Here is a 19,147-nt window from a genome sequence, read left to right on the forward strand (position 1 = left end):
TATACCCTGCATTTTCCCCCTATTATTAACATCTTGAAATAGTGTGGTACATTTTTTACTATTGATAAACTAATGTTAATACATTATTATTATTGTTATTGTTATTGTTATTATTATTTAAAGTCCAGTGTTGGTATTGTTTAAGTTAGAGTTTGCTCTTTGTGTTATAATTCTATGGGTTTTGGCAAATGAGTAACACATATCTATCATTACAGTGTCATATAGAATAGTTTCACTACTGTAAAAATCTCCTGTAACTGCCTATTCATCCCTTTCTCTCTTTCTGCCTATTCATCCCCTGAACCTCTGGAAATCACTAGTCTTTTTACTGTCTCTGAAGTTTTTGCCTTTTCCAGAATGTCATTATCACTGGAATCATATGGTTATGTAGGCTTTTCAGATAGGCCTCTTTCACTTAGCGACATTTTTTTTTAGGTTTCTTCATGTCTTTTTGTGGCTCGATAACTCATTTTTTTAAATCACTGAATAATATCTCATGTTTGGGTGTACCACAGTTTATTCACCTGTTGAAAGACAACTTCGTTGCTTCCAACTTCTGGCATTTATGAATGAAGCTGCTATAAATATTCATAGGTAGTTTTTTGTGTAGACATAAGTTTTTAAGTCATTTGGGTTAAGTATCAAGAAGTGTGATTGCTGGATTATTTGGTAGGATTAGTTTAGTTTTGTAAGCAGTTGCCAAATTGTCTTGCAAACTGGCTGCGCCATTTTGCATTTCCACCAGGAATGAATGAATGAATGAATGAGCATTCATTGTTCCACACCCATGCCAGTATTTGTTGTCAGTGTTCTGGATTTTGGCCATTCTTATAGGATGTAGTGATATGTCATTGTTATTTTAATTTGCAATTTGCTAATTACATATGCTGTTGAGCATTTTCAAATGCTTATTTGCCATCAGAATATCTTCTGTGTTGAAATTCAGGTCTTTTTCCAATTTTGTAATTTTTCATGGTCTTACCATTGAATTTTAAGAGTTCCTTGTATATTTTAGATGCCAGCCTTTTATCATATACGTGTTTTGCAGGTATTTTCTTCCAGTTTCTGCCTGTCTTTTCATTCTTTTAACACTGTCTTTCATAAGAAGGAGATCCAACATGAATTCTTTGGTTCATGAGTTGCACTTTCGGTGTTGTATCTTAAAAGTCATCACCAAGTGCAAAGTTACTTACATTTTCTCCTATGTTATTTTCTGGATTTTATAGTTTTGTGTTTGATGTTTAGGTTTGTATACATTTTCAGTTAGTTTTTGTGAAATGTGTAAGCTCTGTGGCTAGATTTCTTTCTTTTCTTTCTTTCTTTCTTTCTTTCTTTCTTTCTTTCTTTCTTTCTTTCTTTCTTTTTTTCTTTCTTTCTTTTTTCTTTCTTTTCTTCCTTCCTTCCTTCCTTCCTTCTTTTTTTTTCTTTCTTTCTTTCTTTCTTTCTTTCTTTCTTTCTTTCTTTCTTTTCTTTCTTTCTTTCGCATGTGGATATCCAGTTCTGTCACTGTTGAAAAGATTGTCCTTTTTCCATTGAATTGTTTTTGCTCCTTTTCAAAAATTAGCCAACTATCTGTGTTAGGGTCTATTTCTGGACCGTCTGTTTTCTTGATCTGTTTGTCAGTTCTTTCACCCATACCACACTGTCCTGAGGTCTGTAGTTTTGTGGTAATCTTGAGGTCATGTAGTCTCCATCCTCCAGCTTTTTCCTTCTTCTATATTGTATTGGCTGTTCTGAGTCTTTTGCCTTTCCCTATAAACTTTAGAATTAGTTTCTCAGTTAGCTGGGACACTGGTTGGGATTGCATTTATAGATCAACATGGAAAGAACTGATGTCTTGACATTATTGAATCTTCATATCCATGTACGGAGATCCTTTTATTTATTCAGATCTTCAGCCTCTTTCATCAAACTTTTGTTGTCTTCCTCCTACATGAGTCTACAGACTTCGCACAAATTTGTTATTTTCTGTTTATATCTAAGTGTTTCATTTCTTTGTTGCCATTGTAAAGGTTATTGTGTTTTTAATTTCAAATTTCAATTATTCATTGCAAGTATATAGGAAAACAATTGACTTTTGTATATTAACTCTGTATCTTGAAACATTAGTTGCAGGAATTTTTTGGTTGCATCTTTGGGATTTTCTACATAGACATGTTATCTGAGAACAAAGGCAGCTTTGTTTCACCATCTTTCCTAATCTGTGTACCTTTTATTTTCTTGACTTAATTGCATTATCTAGGATTTCCCAGTGTTGAATAGGAAGGAGTGGTGAGAGTAGACATCCTTGATTTGTTTCTGATCTTGGCAAGAAAGCATCTAGTTTCTCACCATTAAGTATGATGTTGACTGTAGGTTTTTTGTTGATGTTCCTTATCAAGTTGAGGAAGTTCTCCTCTCTTCCTAATTTGTTGAAGAGTTTTTATAATGAATCAGTGTTGGATTTATATAATTTATAGTAGATACTTTATTCATTACCTTCATCAACTGGTGTTCTCTAATACATGATACAGTGAGGACATTGTTAACGGTATCATTGATTAATACCAACAAGCTATGTAAGCTGAAATAATATGGGGCTTTATTTTATCATTATGCAAAATTCTGTAATCAGGGATCAACCAAGTATGGCCTATCAGCCAAATCTAGCTGGTGGCTTGTTTTTATTTTTATTTATTTATTTTTTTTACAGACCTTGGTCAAGAATTTTTTACAATTTAGGTTAGAAAAATTTGAAAGGAAAATAGTATTTTGTAACACAATGGAAATGATATGAAATTCAAAGTTTGTTGCCCCTAAGTAAAGTTTATTAGAACGCAGCCTGGCTTATTCTTTCACGTGTCTGTGGCTGCTTTTGTGCTACTGCTTAGCACATAACAAAGGACAAATAACTTGAGAGTGTATGAGTGCCACACGTATAGCTATACTGCAACTTTTACTTATTTTTTATTACTAATGCATGCTCACCATGTCAAAAGAAGTAGAGAAAAGTGGACTTTGAATGTCTCTCTTACAGGGCAGAGTTATTGAATGAAATGGCAAAGCATTATTTTATTATGTAATGAGCCTATACCTGTGCTAAAAGAATATGCGATATATTGACATTTCCAAATAAGCACATATCACAATATGCCTACCTCACAGGAAAGGAATGGCCAGAAAGATTAGAAAATTTAAGACAAAATATCTCATCACAGCAAAATTTCATTTATGTATATGTGTATGTATGTGTGTATGTATGTATTTTTGATTTCAAGTTTTTATTTAAATTCTAGTTAGTTAACCTACAGTATAATATTGGTTTCAGGAGTAGAATTTAGTGATTCATCACTTACGTATAGCCCCCAGTGCTCATTACAAGTGCCCTCCTTAATACCCGTCACCCATCTAGCCCATCCCTCTACCCACCTCCTTCCAGCAGCCCTCAGTTTGTTCTCTCTCCTTAAGAGTCTCTTAAGATTTGCTTCCCTCTCTTTTCTTTCCCCTTCCCCCACATTCATCTGTTTTGTTTCTTAAACTCCACAGATGAGTCAAATCATTTGGTTTTTGTCTTTCTCTGACTGATTTATCTCTTAGCATAATTTCTTCACAAAAATAAAAAACCAAAAATGAGAGTGCAACAAAGTTAGTTTCTGAATGACTCATTTGTTAGCCATGCAAGGAATGCCTTTTATTAGTGGTAAGTTAATTAAATTATCTGAATGTAACCCTGAAGAAATGTGTCCAGAGTAAATAAGCTTAGGACCATTAGTCATTTTGGGAGAACAGTTGCTCGAACAACTAAGGACTTTTACAACATCAGTAGTCAACTAAAAATAAGACAAATGATTTTGACTCGTTTTCTTTGGCTCTTGAGTCACTAGATACTTCTAATACTGCTGTTACTGTATAGTCAAGCAGCCAGTGCTGAGTTTGAAGTAACTAAAGAATTAGCCTCTATGAATACTCACTTTGAGCCCTAATTAAGTGAAGCATTAAGTTGTCACCCCTGAGAAACAACCGTAAAAAAAAATTTTTTTGCAAGTACGTATGGTGACAGATAGTAACTAGATTTATTGTGATGATCATTTTACAATATACTCAAATATTAAATTATTTTTTTATGTTTTATTTCAATTAATATGTTTTATGGCAATTATACTTTAATGAAAAACACGTAATAAAAAATTTAAAAATCTTTTTTCTCATTAATAAACTTGTGTTTTTAAATTTTTTTTTTTTTTTTTTTTTTTTTTTTTTTTTTTTTAACGTTTATTTATTTTTGGGACAGAGAGAGACAGAGCATGAACGGGGGAGGGGCAGAGAGAGAGGGAGACACAGAATCGGAAACAGGCTCCAGGCTCTGAGCCATCAGCCCAGAGCCCGACGCGGGGCTCGAACTCCCGGACCGCGAGATCGTGACCTGGCTGAAGTCGGACGCTTAACCGACTGCGCCACCCAGGCGCCCCAAACTTGTGTTTTTAAAATGTATACTCAATTGTTTTTATATTTGAATTTCATCAATTAGAAAAATTTGTGGAAGTTTTTTTTCTCTCTCTTGTTATCTAAGCACTTAAATAATAACCTCAATTTTATCTCAGCCACAAAGCCTAAAATATTTACATATGGCTCCTTACCAAAAAAGTTTGTGAGTCCTTTGATTGATTGATGTCAGTGTATGATAGAATAACTTTTTCCCCTACCCCTTTTCCTCATGTACTTTTCTACCACAGGTATATTTTGGTGTTTAAAAAAAATCTCTTGCATAAATATAATTTTCATTGGAGATTGATAGTTGCAATAATTTAAAGTTGAGTAACAATTCTAGCAAATCTAATATGTACTCCTAATTTAATTTTCTTTGTGAATTGTTTTAGTTCTGGTGTTGTTTGGGAGATGAAACCAAAACAGAAATGGAAGCCTTTTAGTCAAAAGCAGATAATGTTGCTGGAACAGTCGTATAAAAAATACCAAGTATCCAGAGACCATGGATGGATTAAACTAGATAATAATTTTGAGGTATACCAAAAATTTTTTTGTTTTTTTTTTATATATGTATTTTGTTGGTGGATAGTAAGAAAGGAGAATTTACTGTCCAAGTAAAATGTGTACAGAAACTATTGATTAGTAAATAAACTCATTTATTAATAGGATTGGCATGACTAATATGAGTACATTTTAAATTAAAATACATTATTAAATCATATACTATAAAACATTTAAATATGTTTCTCTCCTGTATTTTTATAGTTTCTTCTGTTCACAAGATAGTTTCATGGAACTTGTTTTCAGTAAGATTATGCAGAAATTAATATTGCGTATTAGAACTTCTTGGTGCATCTTTAATGATACTAGTATAATTGGTAAAAAAAAGTCTGTGCAAAATTATATATTTCAGTAGTGAAAAACCTATGGAAAATCTATTCAGTTAGATTCATTAATGTAAAAGATTGTTGGACATGGGTGGACATCATGAATGCAGGTGTACTCTGTGCAGGCCAGTATTGCAGCTGAAGGCCACTTTTGCTCCAAGAAGATCCAAGAAGCTTGACTGCCATTTCTCATTTGCTGTGGTTCAGTCCCACAGTTTTGGTTACTCTTTGTCTTTGATATCTAATGGTTGGGTTTGCATTGGCTATCAGATATGCTCCCCACCCCTACTCTCATCCCCATAAATGTTGGCCATGCTCAAATGAAAACAAATTGGCAGACCTAAATAAGCTATTAACTATTCATTGTTTAACTTTGCTAAAACAAAATTTAAGAGTTACCTTTATTCATTACTATTGAGGTTTTTATTTTGTATTTTTTAATTCTTTTTAATTAAAAAAATTTTTTTAAATTTTTTAAATGTTATTTTTTTGGGGGGTACCTGGATGGCTCAGTCGGTTAAGCAGCCGACTTCGGCTCAGGTCATGATTTTGCGGTCCGTGAGTTCAAGCCCCGCGTCAGGCTCTGTGCTGACAGCTCAGAGCCTGGAGCCTGTTTCAGATTCTGTGTCTCCCTCTCTCTGACCCTCCCCTGTTCATGCTCTCTGTCTCAAAAATAAATAAACGTTAAAAAAAAAATTTTTTTAATGTTATTTTTTTTATTTTTGAGACAGAGACAGAGCATGAGCAGGGGAGGGGCAGAGAGGGAGGCACAGAATCTGACACAGGCTCCAGGCTCTGAGCTGTCAGCACAGAGCCCGACGCAGGGCTTGAACCACAAACTGAGATCATGACCTGAGCCGAAGTCAGACGCTTAACTGACTGAGCCACCCAGGTGCCCCTACTATTGAGGTTTTTACACAATATAAAGCATGGTTTATTTCCTTCACCTGCAGTTTAATTAATTGAAAAATTTCCCAGTTGTTTTCTTGTTTTCCTCATAACTTTGATGGAAAAGTAATGATTCTGCTTCAATGATCCCAACTTAAGATGACCTTAAGGCAGATCTTTTGGTGAGACATACACATTAAAATGCTTTTCCCTTTCAGATTGTGAGTAAAGGAATATTTAAGATGGGCTACACTGCTAATACCAACTCATCGTACCCATATGTGCTTTTTTCCCAGGTCAATTTTGATAAAGTTCCCATGGAAATGCGCTTCCCTGTTCAGTGCCCGATAAAGCGAGATTTTTTATCAGGGATTCAGATTGAATTTAAGCAGTCTCCTCACCAGAGAAGTTTAAGGGCCAGGTTGTATTGGCTTCAGGTAACATTGTTATTATCGATTCAATAAATACATCTAATCACTTTGGGAAACTTGGGGATAAAGTTTTTTCTGCAAGGCTCTAGCATATGTTGTAAATAGTATTTTGCTTTCTGTTTGTATCTTTATTCCCCTTCTCCCACATATTCTGTGGATTCTCTATACTTAGCATCCAAGTCCAAAGACATTGTGACTATTGAGACCATTTAATTTCATCAGTTAGCCTGCAAGAGTGTTTTCTTGCACTGAAATTGTTATTTTTTAAATATTCCTCTGATTTTGTCATGGGACCCCCAAATTAGATTTTCTTTTGTCAGTCTACACAGGGCTGAGCTGGGCTTTATTGGAGAGTGCTTTTGTCTTCTTGCTTGCTTGCTCCCTTCTTGCCCTTCTCACTCTCTTCCTTTTAACTCCTAAATATGATTTAGGACATTTTAATTTTTTTTCTTCTTTCTACCTAATTTCGTATTTAGTCTCCAGTTACATTTTATTTAAATTATAAGCTATTGAAATCTCACATGATCCATAGGCACAAACATTTTGATTAGTAGTGTGTATGCTGCACAGTGTTAATGTAGTTAGGAGGGTATTACATATTCCTTTATGTGAAAGGTTGCCCTTGCTGAGATATGTAAGAATTTTAGATAAAGTAAAACTTCTAATAGCACCACATACACAATGCAGACACTTAATTGTGATGAAATTAGCAGCATCTTCTATAATATTATCTCAAAAACTAAAAGTTTACATTATTTCAAATCTTGCTGAGTTTTCTTTCTTCTTCTTCTTCTTTTTTTTTTTTAGGTTGATAGTCAGTTACCAGGTACAATGTTTCCTGTTGTGTTTCATCCCGTGGCCCCTCCAAAATCTATTGCTTTGGATTCAGGTAAAAAAAACAAAAGAAAAGAAGTGGAGACAGTTTATTTTTAAAGTTAAATAGCCTTTTTATAAATTAAAAAAAAATTTTTTTAATGTTTATTTTTGAGAGAGAGAGAGAGACAGAGCATGAGCAGGGGATGGGCAGAGAGAGGGAGACAGATTCCAAAGCAGGCTCCAGGGTCTGAGCTGTCAGCACAGAGCCCAATGTGGGTTCAGACTCACAAACTGTGAGATCATGACCTGAACCGAAGGTGGGACACTTAACCGACTGAGCCACCCAGGCGCCCCTTAAAAATTTTTTTTAAATGTTTATTTATTTTTGAGAGAGAGACAGAGAGCACAAGCTGGGAAGGGGCAGAGAGATAGGGACTCACAGAACTCAAGGCAAGCTCCAAGCTCTGAACTGTCAGCCCAAAGCCGTTGTGGGGCCCAAACTTCTGAACCACAAGATCATGACCTGAGCCAAAGTTGGATGCTTAACTGAGTCACCCAGGACCCCCACACCCCCGGCTGACTTTTTTTTTGATCCAGTATAAAGCTTGACTGTTTTTTTCTTGTTGTCTTTCTTCCTTTTAGAGCCCAAACCTTTCATTGATGTGAGTGTCATCACAAGATTTAATGAGTACAGTAAAGTATTACAGTTCAAGTAAGTAGATACCTGTGTTTATATAAAGGAATTTAAAATGAGAATCTCCTTTGAAAATAAATTCCACTCTTGCGAGGATGACTTCCATATAAAAATTATTTTCCACCTGAGCATATCAGTCCATCTTTGGTCAAGTATTTTCAAGTAAATATAGCCCCTCTATAATTTTAAAGTGTAAAATTCCTTAACCACCTTTTCCTGTTTGTAACTCCAATTACAGTATAAAATAGCCAGTGACATAAATGACATATATATTTGCGAAGTGTTTAGAGCAGTTGCTGTGGACTTTAAAAATGGAGTAATACATGCTACATCATCTAATTGTATTTGTCTCGTAATATGATGAATATGGGATTTGGGTATTTAAATGCTGAGTATTAATACAAGTATTTCCTCTAGTGAAAACTTCACTCTAATGAAAAAAACAATTTCAGTTTAAGGATACTTTCATCTTCTTAACACTTTTGAAGAGATGAAGGAGTAAGATCTTATTGGGACTTGATGCAAAAATCAAAGTTTTAACACTGATAATTACAAGGTTTGATAGAAACCCTTTTTCATTCTTTAAAAAAAATTTTTCTGTAGGTATTTTATGGTCCTCATTCAGGAGATGGCCTTGAAAGTTGATCAGGGGTTTCTAGGAGCTATTATTGCACTGTTTACCCCAACAACTGACCCAGAAGCTGAAAGAAAACGGGTAAAAATTTTTACTTCTTGGGAAAATTATAAACTAAATTAAATTAACTAATTAATTAACTAAATTAGCCATCAACTACTTAGAGAAAAAAAATAAAACAGACATTCTTGTTTTATTTTTTTTTTTTCAGACGAAGTTAATCCAGCAAGATACTGATGCTCTCAACACAGAATTAATGGAGACTTCAGTGACTGATATGTCAGTTCTTAGTTTCTTTGAACATTTCCATATTTCTCCTGTTAAGGTTTGTAGTAATTATTATTTTGCAAGTTAGGCAGAATTGTACAATTTTTTAGGGGTCTGCATACAAAATGTGGGTTATAACTTGTATCAAATATTTGGTGGGAATTTTATTTGATTAATTGAAATAATTATGACAATTTTCTGTAACATATGTACAACCATAATTCCCACAGAGAAACCATCAGAGCATGTTCTCTAGTCTTGAATTAATAACCCCTTTATTCAGGGAAGGAGCTGACAAAAGCATTTCTTAATTAAGCGAAGAAGTGCTCACAACATTTAATGTTTTGGTTGCACTTTGTAACTACTCTCATGGTCTAAACAGAAAGCTATAATGGGCGCCCTAACCAGAATGTGAAAACGCTGAAGTAGGTATTATACTGTTGATGTGGTGTTTTTCACCCTTCCAAAATTTGATTGTATCTAAGGGAGTGGAAAATTGGATACCTTTCACTTGCCTGATTTTGTACTTTATGAACCCATTTTCTTTTTTCTTTCTGTTGTTCTTTTTAGGTTTTATAGGAAGAGGTGAATGCTTAGTAAATTCGCAAATGCTATCAACCATAACGCTCTGAACTTGTGTAATGGGCCATATCTACAATTAAGTAACTCTTTAAAATATTGATGATCCTTTACATTCCCCCAAACTATTTACAGAGCATTATTTTCAGTTGTATCCACCAATCCATTCAGCTAAATAATTTATAAAATGGAGTTGAATTATTATTTTAAACTAATATACTAGTTTGGTAGTATTAGACCTATTTATAGTGTTGAGTTTAAAATTGATATCGTTTTATGTGGTAGGTTAAACACAGTTTCTTTTCCATTATTAAGCGAAAGTCATATATGAGATTGAATAATACCTTCCACAAATATTTACTGAATGCCTCCTATCAAAGTTGTTCTGGAAGGTATAAAATGACTTCATGGGTTATAATCTTAGGGTAGTATTAAAGATTGTTAATTACCAATTCATGATTTTATGCACTTTGGAAATTGTTTCATGAAATTGAATAATTAAAATCATAAACAGTAGTTATTTTCTCATTCCATGGTGACTTTGCCTTAAGGGAAAGGCTGGAACTCTGTCTGTCCACCTAAGCTTACCTTTCACGGATCTCCACATTCTCTGACATCGAACAAACAAAAATACAAAAACAAACCAAAAAAAAAACAGCACGCAGGCTTTTCTGGTTTTACCCCAAGTCTCTTCTGTTGAGCTACACATTGGTTGGGTAAAATGCAGAATCAGAAAGGAGAGTCATCTGCTTTATTTGTACAGATAAAATTACCTTCTGCCTGTGTCTTTGCCACTGTTGCAGTAATGACGATAGTCCAAAGTAGAAACAACTAAATTAAGTGGTAAGGTGAAGATCTCATGTTTAAGTTAAAGGAGTCTGTGGAAGCTGCAACACTTAACTCTTTTAAAAATTTATTTAACAGTTTGTTGCTGTAATTGTCATGTTGTTGTTACTTATTGTATAATTATAATTATAATTGTTATTGTTAATTATTGCCATAAATTATTTACTTTAGTTGGATGAAAATAAATGATTATTTGTTATTTTGACTGATAGACTACCTGTGTGCCACTTGACTTGTTTCTCTTCTTGAAATGTTTATACTGTTTTTGTGAAGTGTTTTGAGCCCCCTCCATATAAACACCATGGTATGTATACACTTTGTATAAAATTATAGTTCTGTTTTTGGAACAGACTGCTTTGTCTTTTATCAAAAAGCAAATATGAAAACCAGATATTAGTGAGTTACCCTGTGTTGTGTGTAGAGTAACAAATAATAGCTTTCTTTAGGACTGAAATATACAACATCTGTTTGTATCTGAAAGATTTGGTTCCTATGTATATAAATTTTTTGGTTGTTTTTAGTTTGTATTTATTGAACATTATTTTTCTTTTAGTTGCATTTGAGTCTGTCCTTGGGTAGTGGAAGTGGAGAGTCAGACAAAGAAAAACAGGAAATGATTGCAATTCATTCTGTCAATCTGCTGTTGAAAAGCATAGGTGCTACTTTGACTGATGTGGATGACTTAATATTCAAGTAAGATTTATGTTAAAGTAGATGGGGAGGGTTTTGTACCAAGGTTATTTTATGGATATTAATTCTTCCCATTTGGGCTACAGTGTTAGCTTAGAAAAATGGTAATTCTCATTATACTTGAAAAGTTTGGCCTCTTTCTAATTATGCTTTTTAGATATGCTTATTTTACTCATAAAAAGTATTATATTTTCTTCAGTTATTCATATGTTGATAATCATCAGTGTAGATTAAAAATGGAATTGTTTGACTAGAAGGTTATAAATTGACCACATTTTAGAACAGACTTATATTTAGAAATATGTAGCAGTATGATGAGATTTCAGTATAATCATATGGAAAGGTACAGATAATAATGCCACATTTAATCTGAGAATATTTATGTGTGCTAGACACATATAAATTCAGTGAATGTTTATTGAACTGAATATTCAACAACAGTATTGGAACAAGTAGTTACCTTGGAGGAAAAAAAAATCCATTTATACCATTTCCACCATACTTGTACACTATCAAGTTCCATAGGAATGGAAGGATTAAATATAAAATTCAAATGAGAAAGACTGAGGAGAACAATGAGGTTAATTGTTGTCAAATCTCTTAAGTAAAGAAAGTATTCTCAGTTTAGAAGCAGTGGAAAAACCCACCGTAGAAAATACAAGATAGATTTGACTACATAGAAAGTAAATACAACAGAATCAGTGAAAACAATTAGAACATGAACTGGGAAAATAGAAGGACAAATATGACAAGGAGAGGATTAATAGTGTTAATATCAAACATTGATAAGACAAACCTAAAGATTCCAGTGCCATAATCACCAAAGGACAATAAGATAATTTGCAAGAGGCAAGATACAGTGGCTGATAAATATTTGAAATGTTCAGCGTTATCATATAGCAAATAATATATGCAAATTCAAGTAAATTATCAAAGATTTTTAAATATGAGTAATCCTAGTACGAAAAAGGGCTGGGTCTAACAAATGGGCACTTTTTTTTTTTTTAACTATTTGTAGGAGTGGAAAGATCTATGTATACACACACACACATACACATATATATATATATGTCTCAAAGCTTCAAATGTTTTTGTAGTTTATCATTCAGTAATTCTTTTATTGGGAATTCAGTCCAAAAAAAAATAATAATCTTGAAATGCAACTAAAGACTTATATTCAAAATTTACATATGGCAGCGCTAATTATTATGGTCAAGATTTGGAAATGTCTGACTATGGTAAAATTGTTTTCTTATGACATTTCCACATGATGGAATGCTATGCATCCATTAAAAATGGTTACATAGAATTTTTGCATAACAGAGAGAGATCCTTATTCACAATATTGAGTGTAAAAATGCATACAAACTGTTTTAAATATTTTTGAATTGTATAGAAAAGAAAGAATTCAAAGTGGGAAATGAAAAGAAAAAAAACCCTAAAAAATTCCCTGTGTAATGGGATTATGGTTGAGTTTTTCAATCTTTTTACTCTTTATGTACTAATTTTATAGTAATTTTGTTACCATAATATTAAGACCTCAAACATAAATTATATGTGGCAGATCTACAAATAGAATTGTAAAACAGTTAGCAGTGATTAACATACCATTGAAATTTTAAGTCTCTTTCTCTCCCAATGTAATGATCATGCCTTTGAATCTTTCTTTCTCCTCCCAGACTTGCTTATTATGAAATTCGGTATCAGTTTTACAAGAGAGATCAGCTCATGTGGAGTGTGGTTAGACATTACAGTGAACAGGTAATTTCCTATCATAGTAGCTCACAAAGAATATGCTTCATAAAATATCAAACAAAACATTTGTATGTGATTGCACAGTGTGCAACATTGTTTATCTAATTTACCTCAATTTGTAGTTTTATTTCTTAGTAGTTTTCTTGAATGACTAGTTTTTATTTCTTTAGCTCTTTCCCTTCTAGATAAAAGTTTTTAAAAGTTTCCTGTAGTGCCTTTTTTCCCTTTGCAATTATACATTTACCACTTTGGGAAGGAATACCGATGTAGGAGACATCTCACTTATTTCATAAATGTCTAAAGTTTCTAAGCATAGTCTAGTAGAAATGGGAGAGGAATTCTAAGCCAGGCTCTTTTCCATGCCTCAGTTATTCCATGGTTTGAATTGGTGCAGGGGCAATTGTTGTTTCATGGTAGTGGGATACCATTGCTGTGCTATCGAATTCTGGGGTGAAGTTCCCCTTTCCTCCCTCTGCTAGAACGTCTTTTCTCCTACGGTGTATATAGACATTATGGTTATTACCTATTCAAATAAGGATATACTTTAATTTGTTTTTTCTTTTGATTATTAATTATTTCCCAATCTAGTTTCATAGTAACAGTGATACTAACATATTAAAAATAAGTATTTTTGAATTGTATATTCATTTAATATGCATGCTCAGCCATGCAAGGTCAGTGTCATCCTCCTTCCATTTTTTAGATGAGAAAACTGAGGCCTATAGAGACTAATTGACTTGTCCAAGGTTACATAGCTGCTAACTGGCAGACTGCCTTAAGCCACTCTATCCAAATTGAAAGCAGTTGTAAAGTACCAGCATAATGCCTGGCACATAGTGAAAGATCGGTTAATGGATATAGTGGTGGTTATTCTGCATAGCTTTCCTTTAACAACCTAATTTAGGTAGCACTCTCCTTTTTTCCCAAGGCATCATGATACTCTTTCTTACACCAGTAGTAAAGGACTTAATTTATCTTTTTTCCCTTTAGTTCTTGAAACAGATGTATGTCCTCGTATTGGGCTTAGATGTGCTTGGAAACCCATTTGGATTAATTAGAGGCCTGTCTGAAGGAGTTGAAGCTTTATTCTATGAACCCTTCCAGGTATTGATCTTATATTTAAGTATAGGTACAGAAAATGATACTCTGTTCTTTATGACAGATCATTTGTATTTTTTTTTAAATTTTTTTTCAATGTTTATTTATTTTTGGGACAGAGAGAGACAGAGCATGAACGGGGGAGGGGCAGAGAGAGAGGGAGACACAGAATCAGAAACAGGCTCCAGGCTCCGAGCCATCAGCCCAGAGCCCGACGCGGGGCTCGAACTCACGGACCGCGAGATCGTGACCTGGCTGAAGTCAGACGCTTAACCGACTGCACCACCCAGGCGCCCCAGATCATTTGTATTTTAATTGTATCTGGGAACTGAATCATATTCAAATAACAAAAATACGTTAATGTCATATTTTTACTTCAAATTACTTGAGATGACATTAAAAGGTTGTTTCAGAATTAATTCAGTGCTTCCGATGTCTAGGCATTAAAACGTGCCCACAGCTTCCAAGATTTCATGTAGTTGCAAGGAAGAATGCTAGGTAGGTTCACACCATTTCAGGGCTGTTTCGCCACTATGGAAAGACTCATGAGCTATGAAAAGCCCACTTTGTTTTGTATTCAAGCTTTCCTCTAACCTATTTAAGGGACCCAGGAGTTTAGCAGGACAAAGCAGAGAGAATACATGGGAAAACAAAAGAATCAAAACTGTGGGCTCTTAGTCTTGCTACCAATGCAGCTGGTAACTTCAGATTGTGATTGAAGCAAATGATTTATTTGTTTGGTTTTTGTTATCTCAGAAGAGTTGACTGAAACCATGTGGGCTGAAGGTGTCTTCGTACCCAGTAGGTGTGCTGTCAGTATTTGCGTTAGAGGGGGAAAACTGTGACATCACAGTGTTTATGGGTCTTTACAGATTCTGTATCTTCATGGAAACCCTGAAATACTAGATCACAAATCTTGAGCTTATTTAAATTTTAAATAGCAAACTGTTCATTTATTCATTTTTTGGCCAGGGTGCTGTTCAAGGCCCTGAAGAATTTGCTGAGGGATTAGTGATTGGAGTCAGAAGTCTCTTTGGACACACTGTAGGTATGTATCACATAGTTGTGTATATAAATATATGTATTTTTTATAATAGTTATTCTAATATTCATTGTCTATAAAAACAAATGATTATATTTAATAAAAGAGGGAACAGTTTTCTAATAATTCTGTTTAAAAGATGTGTTCCCTTATTCTTGAATGGAAAACAGTTTAACTGTAGACTTCCTGGGTTTGTTTATATGTCTTTGTAGTGTTGATTCAATGTACTTTTTTGAAGAGAAACAATAATGTATCTTTTAGAACAGTTTTAGGTTTACAGAAAAATTCTGGAGAATCAGTATACTTTAAATAGTTTGATTCCGGGGCGCCTGGGTGGCACAGTCAGTTAAGCGTCCAACTTCAGCCAGGTCACGATCTCGCGGTCTGTGAGTTCGAGCCCCGCGTCAGGCTCTGTGCTGACAGCTCAGAGCCTGGAGCCTGTTTCCGATTCTGTGTCTCCCTCTCTCTCTGCCCCTCCCCCGTTCATGCTCTCTCTCTGTCCCAAAAATAAATAAAAAAACGTTGAAAAAAATAAATAAATAGTTTGATTCCTTTTCTTAATGAGCAGGAAATGATAAAAAATACATTTCTGTGTGTTTGTATTTGAGACAGAATTTGATGCACCTGTTTAAAGCAGAGGTGTGCTGTGTATTGTGGTAATGCTGTTTGTTTGTTTGTTTATTTATTTATTTATTTATTTATTTTAATATAATTTGTTGTCAAGTTGGCTAACGTACAGTGTATACAGTGTGCTCTTGATTTTGGGGGTAGCTGCTCTTTGAAGAAGCAATGTGACTTACTTGTCCGGGTCTTTTGATAGGTGGTGCAGCAGGAGTTGTATCTCGCATCACTGGTTCTGTTGGGAAAGGTTTGGCAGCAATTACAATGGACAAGGAATATCAGCAGAAAAGAAGAGAAGAGATGGGTCGACAGCCTAAAGATTTTGGAGACAGCCTGGCCAGAGGAGGAAAGGGCTTCCTGCGTGTGAGTCTCATACTGAGTCTTCAAGAAGTCCTGAACTTCTGTATACACTTTAGAATATGTACTCGAAGCTGGTTGTTTGAAACTTGGCATATTCCTTGTGAGTAAAAGTCTGTCACAACAGCAGCAGTGAAAAACCGTGGGTTTTGCTGTTTCCTTGTGTGCTGTCCTTTGCTGATACCACCGTCACATCTTTCCCCCAAATCCCAGACTTCGTTTGGCACTCGGGCTGAAGTCAAAACTCTAGGATGATGGCAGATTAGCTCTCTTCTGGAAGAGGAGGAAGTAAAGCAGAGAGAAATATGGTCAATGATGGTAACGAGAGGGAGGGGGAGTTGTTTAGGTCATCATCAGTTGACCATTTTTGTGGCAGGGGAAGTATGTAAGTTAAGTTTTTGTAATCCAGGGACTGCTTTTCACTGCTTTTCAGTACTTTAAAAATTATACAGGTAATTACGAATATTGCTTAATTATACAGGTAACATTATTTAATAAATAATGGAAATATAGGTAACTCTGTAAAGTTCTGTTTGATCACCCTCCTCTCTTCCCAGAAGTATCTGATTTTTTAAACAGTGGGTATACTTCAGTTCTCTTTCTTTGCATTTGTGTAACATACGGGTGGTTTTATTTACTACCATTACTTGACAAGTATTAAGAATGTATAAACGTATTACTGTTCTTAACTTGTAATTGTAACGTGTTTGTACCAGTGATTTATAGTGTTGTGTGCTGTGTAAGATAAAGTACTTTACTTCTTAGGCTATCTGCTGTCCTTCAGAGGTCCTTTCATTTTCAGTTTTCCACACTTCCACTAAATTAAAAAGTTATTTCATTAAAATTTGTAATTAGATCTTAGGGATTATTTGGCTCAACTCATTCATTTTACTGGTGTGGAAACTGAGGCTTAAAGAGATTGAATCAATTGCCCGTGGTTATAGAGCTAAATTGGTGCCAGAGCCAGATGTAGGATCTTTTTGCCTGCTTTTCTAATTCTTCCTGTTATAGAATTTTACTTGTACAAGGTGCTTTTATTTAAAATTTTCTGTTATGTAATATTTAAAAAAATTGTAGTGCTCACTTAGCCACATGTTCACATTATCAAATAAGTCCTCATTTTTTTGAAAAAAAGTTATTTCTAGTGTGTAGGTGGAGACCTCTAGTGGTTGGCTTAAGCACCTTCCATTCAGGTTTGACTTTATGATTGATAATCTCTTTCAGGGAGTTGTTGGTGGAGTGACTGGGATAATAACAAAACCTGTGGAAGGTAGGTTGAGAATGTCTCCTTCCTGTACAAAGTCTGAAGAATTGATACGTAATAAGCATAACAGATGTTATTGCTATTAGTTATTTAATTGAGAGAATTTCTGATTTTATGCTCATAGTTTTAAATTGGTTTTAAATGAATGTACTTTCTTCAGGAAGTAGAGAGATTAAGTAATAGATTATGATTCAGACTTTGAATGTTATTTTCAGCGGTACCATAGTTCAACTGGGTTCCTTTCGATCCTCAATAGCAATAGATCTTTTTTTATCCTATTAAAAAGGTACTTTATTAATTGCAGTCCCAGTCAAAATCCCAGTTGGCTTCTTTGCAGAAATTGACAAGCTGATTGTAAAATGTGTATGTGAATTCAGGTGACCCAATATAGTCACAACAATCTTGAAAAAGATCAGAGTTGGAGAACTTACACTATCCAACTTAAAAACTTACCATAAAAGTACAGTAACTAAGACAATGTGGTACTGGCATATGGATGGACATAGATCAATGGAATAGACTTGAGATTCTAGAAATAAATCCTTACATTTGTGGCCAGTTGATCTTCAACAAGGGTGCCAAGGTAATTCCATAAAGAATACCCATTTCAACAAATGGTGCTGGGGCACCTGGATTTAAACACAGCGTTAATGTGTGTGACAGCAACTCCACTTCTAGGTATATACCTAAGGGAATTGAAAACGTGTTCACTCAAAAACTTATGTATAAGTGTTCATAGAACATAATAGCCAGAAGGTGGTAGCAACCTAAATGTCTGTCAGCAATTTCATAATTAAAATGTGGTATATCTCTACAATGGGATGGTATCCAGCTGTGAAAGGAAATCAAGTGCTGTTACAAGTAGAAGATGAATGAACCCTGAAAACATGTTGCTAAATGAAAAAAAAAAAAAAACAGTCACAAAAGACCACATATTGTTTGATTGCATTTGTAGGAAATGTCCAGAATAGGCAAATCCATAGAGATGGAAAGTAGATTAGTGATTGCCTAAGTCTGGGGGGCAGGGAGGAAGGAGTTAAATTGCACAGGATCAGTTGAGGACAGGTTGGGGGAAATGGTGAATGATTGCTAATAGTCATGGGGTTTATGTTCGAGATGATACAAATTTTCTAAAATTGATTGTGGCGATGGTTGCACAACTCTCCTATACCCAAAAGCATTTAATTTGTATACTGCCATGGGTATGTGAATTATATGGTAAGTGAATTATAATTCAGTAATGTTCTTTTATTTGAAAAAAAAAAGTAACACTGCTTGAAAAATCTCTTGAGGGTAGAATCAAAAAAGAAAAATTTCTGGTCATTTCTTAAACCTTAGATTCTTGGGTCTAAGAAGCAGTGGTTGTAAAACTTGAGCACCACTCAGGATGACCCAGACAGCGTGTTAAAACACTGATCACTGGGCCTCACTTTCTGACTCAGTAGGTGTGGGGTGGGGCCTAATAATTGGTATTTTTAACACATTTTGAAAACCACTGTTTTTTACATTTTATGATTAAATTCAACTTCTTTAGAAAGCCAAAATGTAGAAGATTCCTAGGTAAAACATTTCAGTATTTGCCTCAGGATTTTTTGAGTTCAAACTTGCTTATTTTAAAATATCTTTATACATTCATTGTCCTTGGTTTTATGAAGGTGCCAAAAAGGAAGGAGCTGCTGGATTCTTTAAAGGAATTGGAAAAGGACTTGTGGGTGCTGTGGCTCGTCCAACGGGTGGAATCATAGATATGGCCAGCAGCACCTTCCAAGGGATTCAGAGGTAATTAAGTACATACCATGTACAAGGCATGTGTC

The 19,147-nt window shown here is 34.5% G+C and overlaps 1 protein-coding gene across 4 annotated transcripts in view; it reads left to right on the top strand.

Annotated features, from left to right (window-relative positions):
- Nucleotides 1-19,147, top strand: part of VPS13C (vacuolar protein sorting 13 homolog C) — a 209,766-nt gene that overhangs the window by 168,449 nt on the left and 22,170 nt on the right. For all 4 annotated transcript variants that reach the window (XM_043555278.1, XM_043555280.1, XM_043555279.1 and 1 more), the window contains 13 exons: nt 4,857-4,998; nt 6,536-6,676; nt 7,478-7,559; nt 8,129-8,198; nt 8,784-8,895; nt 9,026-9,139; nt 11,060-11,199; nt 12,876-12,957; nt 13,942-14,055; nt 15,022-15,097; nt 15,912-16,075; nt 17,294-17,339; nt 18,989-19,112. In XM_043555278.1, coding sequence (XP_043411213.1) covers nt 4,857-4,998; nt 6,536-6,676; nt 7,478-7,559; nt 8,129-8,198; nt 8,784-8,895; nt 9,026-9,139; nt 11,060-11,199; nt 12,876-12,957; nt 13,942-14,055; nt 15,022-15,097; nt 15,912-16,075; nt 17,294-17,339; nt 18,989-19,112 — 1,407 coding nt within the window. The remainder of the gene's footprint in view (nt 1-4,856; nt 4,999-6,535; nt 6,677-7,477; nt 7,560-8,128; nt 8,199-8,783; nt 8,896-9,025; nt 9,140-11,059; nt 11,200-12,875; nt 12,958-13,941; nt 14,056-15,021; nt 15,098-15,911; nt 16,076-17,293; nt 17,340-18,988; nt 19,113-19,147) is intronic.

Source organism: Prionailurus bengalensis, chromosome B3 (genome assembly GCF_016509475.1).
Source record: "Prionailurus bengalensis isolate Pbe53 chromosome B3, Fcat_Pben_1.1_paternal_pri, whole genome shotgun sequence".
Taxonomy (NCBI): Eukaryota; Metazoa; Chordata; class Mammalia; order Carnivora; family Felidae; genus Prionailurus; species Prionailurus bengalensis.